At 45.5% G+C, this 9,784-nt stretch overlaps 1 protein-coding gene across 1 annotated transcript; it reads right to left on the bottom strand.

Moving 5' to 3' along the window:
- Positions 1 to 4,231: 4,231 nt before the first annotated feature.
- On the bottom strand, positions 4,232 to 7,849 carry LOC120675242. Its single transcript, XM_039956358.1, has 9 exons — positions 7,521 to 7,849; positions 6,124 to 6,200; positions 5,781 to 6,009; positions 5,418 to 5,572; positions 5,252 to 5,297; positions 5,082 to 5,173; positions 4,896 to 4,992; positions 4,751 to 4,807; positions 4,232 to 4,650 (listed from the first exon to the last, which is right to left on the bottom strand). Exons 1-9 carry the CDS (start codon positions 7,659 to 7,661, stop codon positions 4,531 to 4,533), a joined length of 1,014 nt encoding a protein of 337 aa, XP_039812292.1. The 5' UTR covers positions 7,662 to 7,849; the 3' UTR covers positions 4,232 to 4,530.
- Between the last annotated feature and the right edge of the window lie 1,935 nt (positions 7,850 to 9,784).

Here is a 9,784-nt window from a genome sequence, read left to right as displayed (position 1 = left end):
TTTCTCTTATAAATGAATAAATGAGTTTTATTTGTGAATATGACTAGTGGAGAGTTTATGTTCAAAATTCACCTTAGCAACTATGTCACTTTATTTGGACTTAAATCTGATGAGATGACTGAACTAATCATAAGTATTTCTTTTCCCTTGTCAGGTTGCATTACTAGTGAGCAAGCTGAGCGTGAAAACCTATGTGATCTGTTGTTGGTGTTGCAGGTCCTGTTGGTGCTCTCGAACATTTGCTTCTGGAATCAAATTGCTACTTGTATCAGGTGCTTGGATTTTTGATGCTGTAGGTCCTGCTGGTGTGTACTTCGGGCTCTTGTATCTCTTTTCAATGTAAACATGAGATTGTATCTTTTATTTTGGGCTGCTAAAATTTGATATGTATTTTGGGCTGGAATGATCATTCTGGTGTATGGTATGAGAAATTAGATTGAATTGATGAGCTCAATTTTTAATGGGCCTGTTTGGTGGGGTTTGATTTGATTGTTTGTCAAAAAAATGGCCCAACTAACTGGCCCAGTTCAAAAATTGGCCTGCTAACCAATGGGCCGTCATCGTGCCCGACATGTCACCAGCCACATCATCAATTACGTCATCATGTCATCATCCATGTGTTGTCGACCATGTCACCAGCTACGTCATCATGATTATCCACATCACTAGCCATACCGGTTGCCATGTGTCAAACATCGGTGACATTTAATTTCGTCACGAATGATGGGCATGGGCTTGGATGTATGGGCCTAAGCGTGTTTTATGACGGTAAAAAAACGTCATAGATTGCGCTGATCTGTGACGATTTCGAAGAAAACGTCATCTGATTTAATCTGTGACGCTCAATACATGACGCTGCCTAAAAACGTCACGAACAAAATTTTATGACGAATTTTCAACGATCTATGACAAAATTGTTATGTCACGGAATAAATGGTTTCTTGTAGTGATATCTAAGCATATATAGTAGTAATTAATGTTGCTAATTTTTTAGGACTATGTAAATATCTATATTAAGTAGCTCACTATCTGTAGTAGTAATTAATATTTGCCAATTCTAGATGACCATGTAAATCCATATACTCCACTAGTAGTAATTAATATATGCCAATAAAATTTGATAATATATATTAATCACTGCATAGTCGCGTACAAGACTTACATGATCATCTAAAATTGGAATATTAATTACTAGCACAAATAATGAACTACATATAGTATTTGCAAGGTAATATTAAATTGGCAAATTGATTACTACCAGGTCTTGCATATATTTAGATTTACAAGATCATTATAGGTTGGCAATATTAATTATTGCTGGCTAGTGAGGTACATGTATTGCAAATTTGTATCCTCACAATCTCTAGCAACAATTAGTATTGCCAGCTTTATAAGATTTTGTAAAACTCAGTGTCTGACTATCTCTATCAGCAGTTAGTATAGCCAGCTTTATAAGATTTTGTAAATTATGCATTGTTTCCTTTTCTTGGCAGTATTTATTTTTGCAAAGACGTTTAAGGAAACTTATTTGTTTTACACTAGCACTCATGGTGCAAATTTAGGTATGAAATGAAATAAATCTAATTCTGTGATAACATAATACTTTAAAGAAAAATAATCACAACTTTTCATGTTTAACTAAACCAAACTAATCTCATCTTTCCAATCTATAAAATTTTCATGATGAATCTACCAAAAGCAATCTCATCTTTTCAATCTACATAAATTTTCATCTTTTGACAATCAAAGGTATTTGATGAACATACTTCTAAACAACTTATATTTTGCCAACTAATTAGGGAGACAAAATCTGTAGAAATTCATACCGTTGGGAAATTGAAGATTTTCTCCTTTTCTCTGTGGGTTTCTTGTTGCCTCCAAAGCTGGTAGATCTGGAAACAACACCAATGGGATGGGGATGGTCGTGGTGCATCGTGGGTGGAGGGATTAGTGCTGGCAACACGACGTGGTAGATCTGGTGGTGGTAGCAGGCAAGGGTGATAGATTTAGCAGTAGTGGAGGCAGGGATGCCAACGCTGGAGAAGAAAACGCACTTCGATGGCAAGATCAAGGTGGATACAAAATTGGGTTGTGATGTTGGATCTTACCGGTGGACCACCATGGTCACAGGAGTGAAATCGTGAAGTGGAGGGGCATCGAAGGACCACAAGTTGGACGGGGATGATAGTAGGGCGTCATGTTAGAGTGATTTGTGGTGGTGATGGTGCAGGACAGCTGGTCTTGAAATGATGGCAGTCGAGAGCGATTGATCTGGAGATGGTGGAGGCAACGAGAGTCGAAGGCGTTGAAGATGAGTCGCCGGCGGTGAATGATTATAGATCTAGAAATTGCGGCGGTTGGGAGCGGTGGATCTGGCGAGGATGGAGGTAGGGGGCACCGAAGCCAGGAAAGATGAGTTTGCGGCGGTGAAGAATTGTAGATCTGGAAATTGCGAAGGCTGAGAGCAGTGGATCTGGCGACGATGGAGGTAGGGACACCGAAGCCATGGAAGATGAATTGATGTCAGCGAAAGGGTTGGGGATTTGGCCGCGATGGAGGTAAGGGGGCACCAAATAGGCAACGGTGATGGGTGGTGGATCTGGTGCCGATGAAGATGGGGGCACCGAAGCCATGGAAGATGAATCGACGCCGGCGAAGGGTCGAGGACCAGGCCGCGATGGAGGTAAGGGGCATCGAATCGGCAGAGGTGAAGGGTACGGTGGTGGATTTGGTGGCTATGGAGGCAAGGGGGCACCGAAGATATGGAAGATAAGTCGACGATGATGAACACTGAACGCCCTGGTGGGGAATGAACCAAAGGCGGCTGTAAGGGGAAATGGGATGAGGAACACGACGGTAAGGGGGGTGGGCGATGGCAATCCATATATATATATATATATATATATATTTGTGTGTGTGTGTATATATATGTGTGTGTGTATATATATATATGTGTGTGTGTATATATATATATATATATATATATATATATATATATATATATATATATATATATATATATATATATGTATGTATATCCACCGATCACAAGTTCAAAGGATTAGAGACCTCTGTATTTGCCAGCACATAGGTGGCATATCCCAATAAATTTTAACTATATTAGATGGGACTCAGATGTGATGTAGCAATTAGCAAAGCAAGCCTCCTATGGAAAATTGAGTTTTGGTACTATTTTGTTGCATTGGTACCAAAAGCGTTCCTACAATGGCACTATTTTCATGGTTAGTTGGGGCTAATCTCTACCTATTTATTATATTTCTAGAGCGGAACATCTTTTCTCGCCCTTCAATACTAGGTCAATTTTTGGTCCATGTTGTGTCAATTGTCATTGACAGGCGGACCTGATATTAAAGGTGCAAGAAGCAAAGGTGAGGGTTTGAAATCATGTAAAATTAGTGCTTGGTGAGTAAAATCAAGACTGAAGTTCTCGACCGATACATACCGGCTTATTACTCTTAATTATAATAAAAACAAATACCATTACAAGATACATATAGTGTATAGTATATCACACTTTTTTATAAAAATCACATTTAATATTATTGTATGCTAATCAATATATTTATTTGATTTCGCTCCTAGCAGCACACGAGCATATTTGATGGTAAAACAAAGAGTGATTTTCTTTTGAGTGATACCACTAGCAAATATAGTCTCCCATCGGAAATGCTTGACATTTTGTCAAAAATCTAGTTAGGCTTCTGGAACTTATACTCTCAATAACTTTTAAAATATTTAGTCTAGACAATATGAAAAACATACCTACAGATTTTTCTTAATGTGCTGCTGTTGAAATATCATAAATTTATTTTTGAATTTATAAACATATTATAGTAAAAAAAATTGAAGGTAAGAATGTAATATGTCAAAACAAGCTTTTCTATTGGAGGGAGTATTTATTTATAGCATATATATTTTCTCTTGTTGCGATTTGCAAGGCATGCGACATCTGTATCTTGAAATATGTGATTGTATTGGTGATTATAAATTTATGACATAATTAAAAAAACAAATCCACAAATATTGAAATAGGCAATGTGTAGTTCTAACTGATTTTTTGCCATATTGACGCAGGAAAACAACTTTCATTCGTTTGTAGAGACACAATTTCCGGTCTCTTGTTTCGATTGACAAACTAGAAACGCATTCCAGCTATAATTTCCAGGAACATCCTCCTTCATGGCGATCTGGCGTGCACTAGTACTCTGGCACATAAGATTGCTTTTGATCTAGCCTAAACCATATGCTCTCCATTTCTATATATGTACAGTTTCCTGTATTCCAAACCGACAAAAAAAACAGAGTTCTAAGATGACAAGGATGTTCATTGTTGAAGGTCTCTAACTGTTCGCTCATGGAAAATGTCAATTCTTCCCCAGGAAATACTATCAAGTATTTCACTGTCCAACTCAATTGTTTTGTGTCAGCTTTGTAGTCTGTTAATTAGTCGATGAGATCTTCTGCATCTCGGTTTCAGAACCTTTATGGAAGGACATCTCGGTTTCAGAACTACATCTGGTTCTCCCTGTCCAACTGAAACTTTGGAGCTCTAGCGGAAGGTGAAGCCGTTGGGCTAGGGTTCTGAACTAGCACCAGTAGCGGCTGGGTAGAACAACCTGAACCAGTCCTCTGCAACGTTGCAAAGTGTCAGTTTGACAGGCAGTGATCCCGGCATTGTAAGCATACACAACAGTATAGATAATGTCTTTGCGAGATCATTTGTGCCTACCACTCCGACATGCCATTGATCCGAGACGATGCCTTTGAAATCGGCTGCGTCCATCTCCTGTTTCGTCAGAAACAACAGTACGAGATGTTTCAGTCTTGTCGGCAGAACTTGCGGTGTGAGAGCTAGAAAGCTTGATGAAACTTACCACACTGTAAATAGGAGGCATGGCGATCTCCCTTGCTGATTTCATAAGGGGTATGACCGGCAGATGAAGCGATGCTTCGGGGATTCTGAAGTTCCACCTGGAAAAAAAAAAGATGGGCACGAAACTGAATCTACCTCCCTTTTGAGTTTAGGAGGGTGCTGTCAGCCCATGAGTTCTTATACTCACCCAATGTACATGAAGATGCAGAACTGCACCCACTCGCGCACTAACACCCGAAACCAGTAGTTATCCGGCGTGTCGTCAGCCCTCATGTACACCTGAAATCACACTGTCAGAACTCAGAAGCACTGCCAATTGCCAAACCAAACTGATCATAACATAAGTACGCCACGTACCATTATGAATGCCACTGCGGCCACCTGCATCGTGCCCTGAAATCTCCTGAAGGAAAACAAGAGCAGGAGCTTAAGCACATAGCAGTTTCAGGAGTTACCCATTAGGAAAATGCACTCGAGACTCGAGAGGCAATCAGAAGTAAAACCGTTGGGAAGAACCGCGTACTTGAACATCGTATACTTTGTGTTCAGAGTGACGTGCAATGAGTGGATGTCCTCCTCCTCTATGAAGCTGAGCTGCTCCTGCAGAACTATCAGGTTCTGGGATGTGCGCCGGAATATGATGTAAAACGACGCGAAGTAGTTGATCAGCAGAAAGACCTGTTCCAAGTCACAGGAAAACTTCAGAACACAGCCGCCGAGTATCCATGACAAAATGTTGCAATCCTGCAGCACAAGATACTATATATCCTCCGCTGAAAATTTCACATTTGGTTCAGGTTCAGCGAGGAGGCTCACTGTTTTTTTCTCGAATACGCAGGAGAACTGCACGTCTCTGTATTAAGAAGATATAAAATGAGAGACTCACTGTGAAATACGGGATCGCAGCCTTGTAGCCGATGAGGCTCAGGTACAGCAGGCACCCAAGAACGGCGGTGGTTCGCCTCTCCCGGATGGACAGGCGCTCGCACATGATGCAGTAGCCGTGCGAGATGAGCATGAACGAGACGAAGGAGGCTGTCTGGAAGAGGATCCCCGTCACGTAGGCGCCGAAGGACATCCACAGCGAGCATGTCTGGAGGTGCACGCACGAGTACCTGCGCAGCGTCTGAATTCAGCCCTTGCTAAAAAAAAAAAAAGATTTGCTGCAGGTGTTCTGGGAGAGAGATGGCAGCCAGACAGAACAAAGTGAAGGCCACCCGGAAGCTCACCAGAACAGGAATGAGAGTGCCATCTGGAGCGCCTTGATCAACGGGACCAGAGCCAGGATCCATTGAAGGTTATTCACCTGCCCAAACGAAACGGAACTACTGCATGAGAACCACAATATGATTCTCTGACAACAAGTTCGTTCCCAACTCTGCATCAGGCTTATACAGTTGTTCAGAACAAGAGCGAACATTCAGATTTTTTTTTTGCTGAAACTGTTAGCCAGCAAACCCACAAACAAAACCAGGGACAGCACGTCAAAACACGCTCCTTCACTTCGCCACAAAGCTCATCAGAACGTGCAGTGAGCAGCAAGAGCGCTGCGATTAAATCGCTGAAAGGAAACCTGACGACGTGAAGAGAGAGGGTGTTTGGGAGCACTCCACTCCACCAATTTTGGCTCCACTCCATGAAAAAATACCCAAACACCACTGGCAGCTCCACTCCACCCCACAAAAAACTAGCTCCACTCCACCTTTTTTTGGAGCTCCTCAAGAGGTGCTCCACCCATTCTTAGAGCTGGTGGAGCTGGTTGAAATTACCCACCATGCCACTGGTTACACACTTTTCCCATACCCCTTCACACAGAAAAAAAGAAAAAGTCAACACTCCTCACGAGCAGTGCTCCCCGCCGCCGAGCACCCCGCCGGGGCTAGCATCCCCGCCGCCGTTTCTCGCCGCCCCGCCTTCGCGGCTCGCATCCCCGCCGCCGGGTCTCGCCGCCCCGCCGCCGGGGCTCGCGGCCTGCGCCGCCGCCGCTCACGGCCTCCGTACAATCGTCTCACCGCCCCGCCGCCGCCGAGCTACTCTCGCGCCGCGCAGGTGCCGCCGCCGTCGAGCTCGCCCGCCGGTTCCTCCCCTCCTCGCGCGGCATCTCACCTTTGCCGCTCCCCCAGTCCAGGTGCTCGTGCCTCCCTGCCGGATCTGGGAGCTCCCGGCGCCACGCCCAGACTCTGCCGCGCCCGGCTCTCCGCGCCGCGCGGGCAAGGGGCACGGCGGCGGAGGCGACTACAGCTGCCTCCCCGCCTCGGCCTTGGGCCTCCCCGCCGCCACCCCGAAGCGCACCGTGAGGGGGCACGCCGGTGCAGGCCTCCGCGCGGGCACACACGGGAGGAGGGATGGGAAGAGAAAGGGTGAAGACAACTTACAAGCGGGACCCGCGTGGAAGTGAGAGAAGTTAGGTGGGCTGAACTGGGCCGCTGCTTGCTCGTTGGGCCGGTGGGGCACAGGGAGCTGAACCTCTGGGATTTGTGGAGTGGAGCTCTCCCAAACAGAATGAACTATAAACGGTGGAGTAGAGTGGAGTTGGTGGAGTGGAGTTGGTAGAGTGGAGCGGCTATTTTGGGAGTGGAGTGCTCCCAAACAAGCCCTAAATAGAGGAAATTCAGGGAGACAGTACCTGGAAATGGCGGTTCCGCCAGGAGCTGAGCGCCCAGGAGAAGCCAGAGGCCGCCCATATGGCGAGGAAGCCCAGGTAGAACGACGGGAGCGGCTGGTAGCCGTTGCTGAGCACCGGAAGAGGAGACGACGCCTCCTGCATCTTCTCCTCGCACAGGCACCAAGCCCCTTGTTGCTCCTTGGTAACTGACGAGCGCGCAGGGATCGACGCAGGAGCACGAGACCATGGACGCGGTAGCGACGACTCTGCATATAAAGAGGCTGGACGCCAGTTCTTATTTTATCCCATGTGTGCTTGCGCGCGCGCGCGATGGTTGTGTTGGGTTTGGCATCCATGGAGATGGGAGTTCGTGTCGTGCGCCCCCTTTTTTCTCACCAGAAGCGGTGTGGGGAGTGTAGGAGTAGTTCGGGTTGGTTGCTTATTGGAGGGAAAAATGCTCGAGGCAACGGCTCTGCCACTTGAATCAAAATTTTTTTAGGGGAAAAAAAAATAGTAGACGGAAGACATCCGTCGCTATTCGCCGCGTGTTCGTTTTGATTCTCGTCTCGGACGGACGGTATACTCTACGCACTCGTGGCCGTAAAGAAAATTACGCCGATCACCATCGATCACAGGGTGTGCTGTAGAGTGTAAACAATACCATGCCGCCATGGTCACACTTGCAGTTAAAGAGTAACCGGCCGAGTCAGATTTCAGAGGCCAGGCCGCCATGGTCGAACACAGAGTAGCCCGTGTGACGGACGAGGGAGAAAGATCGTGTCGCGGGTCTGCAGGGTTGAAAATGTTCATGGGAAACTTGCAAAAAAACAACTGCCTAATAGCCAGATTAACCCAATTCATCCAGGAAGCAGAAACTGTAATGATCCTGGAGGTATATCGTGCAACTACTAGTTAGATTACGCTGAGTCAACTAGGGGTGTTAATTGGTCATTTTTGATGCACCTCTAATCTTTTTTAGTTCAAATTTTTGTACTATTTTTTTCAAAATGAGATCTCATTTTAAAGAAGCAGTACAAAATTTGAACTAAATAGGGTTGGAGGTGCACATAAAAGTCATCAATTAACACCCCTAGAGTCAACGCATATTGAACTTGGCCTACTTTCCCTGACACTGGAAGTCCGGAAGGATCTGAATCTATCCGGACCAATGTTTTAAATAGCAGGCTAAGCCTCTCTTAGCTATTGGTCTCTGGAAAAGCTAAGAGCAGCTATAGCCCAGCTATAGCCGCAGTTAAGCCATTTAGCGGAACCGTAAAAACATCCAAGGACTCGCTCACATGACATAACAATTGACATGTCATCAACTCATATCAGTCATCGGTTCATCACACCTACACCTGACCATCATATGAGTACATTACAAATTCATAATTCACAAGGGCGATACACTACAAAATAACTGATCATCATACCACCACCACTAACAAGGCAACAACACAGTTCACAGGAATACATCCCAGCCAAGCTGCCGCTAAAAGCAGTCCCATTTAGCAGATATAGCCGGCTAATCGTGGCTATTAGCCGTCAAGCTAACAATGTGGCTAAAAATGTGATCTCCTAGCGGCAACACCGTCCAGCAGCTATATCCAGCTATATCTTCAGCTATAGCCGGCTATTTAAATCATTGATCTGGACACGCGAGTGCGATGATTTGGTCAAGATTAGTGAACCACACATACTTTTGCGGCGCCGCGGGGGCGGAGCAGAGACCATACCCGGGGGGTGGGGGGGTTGCAGAAGCGTGGGAGAAAGGTGATGGCGTGGGTGGAACACTCGAACTGAGATGGGGAGGGGACGAGGAGGAGCAGTTGGTGCCGTGGTAGCTCACTGGTTCCACATGATGTCCCAAAGAAGGCCGCTTTGACTGGGAACAGGGTGCCGGGGGAGAGAGTACGGTTTAGGTGTGGCGAGAGGCTAGAGCATTAGGTAAACCAACCTTATAAACACCCAGGGGCGGGGCGGGTAGTGGATCAACTGGATTTGGATCCATCGCTCGTTACCGCGCGCCCTTGCTACTCATGCAGCCAGTTCATGGCTTCATGCGCCAGAGCGCCACCAAGAAAAGAAGAAGAAAAATCATTGGACGCCACTGACGGCTATTCTTCGGATGAAATGCGACTTTTTTTAGAGCGAGGATTTTTTTTTTTGAAGCTAGGATATTCATATTAAATTAATTACGCATTTCTGTTCATGCTGAATTATGCAACCTGTTTTACCTGCAGGCGCAAGGGACTCGTCAGAATGGGGCAGCCCATAGACCCATG

The sequence above is a fragment of the Panicum virgatum genome, chromosome 5N (assembly GCF_016808335.1).
Source record: "Panicum virgatum strain AP13 chromosome 5N, P.virgatum_v5, whole genome shotgun sequence".
Classification (NCBI taxonomy): domain Eukaryota; kingdom Viridiplantae; phylum Streptophyta; class Magnoliopsida; order Poales; family Poaceae; genus Panicum; species Panicum virgatum.
The sequence above is the reverse complement of the archived record's forward strand: the minus strand, read 5'-3'. Positions and strand labels throughout refer to the sequence as shown.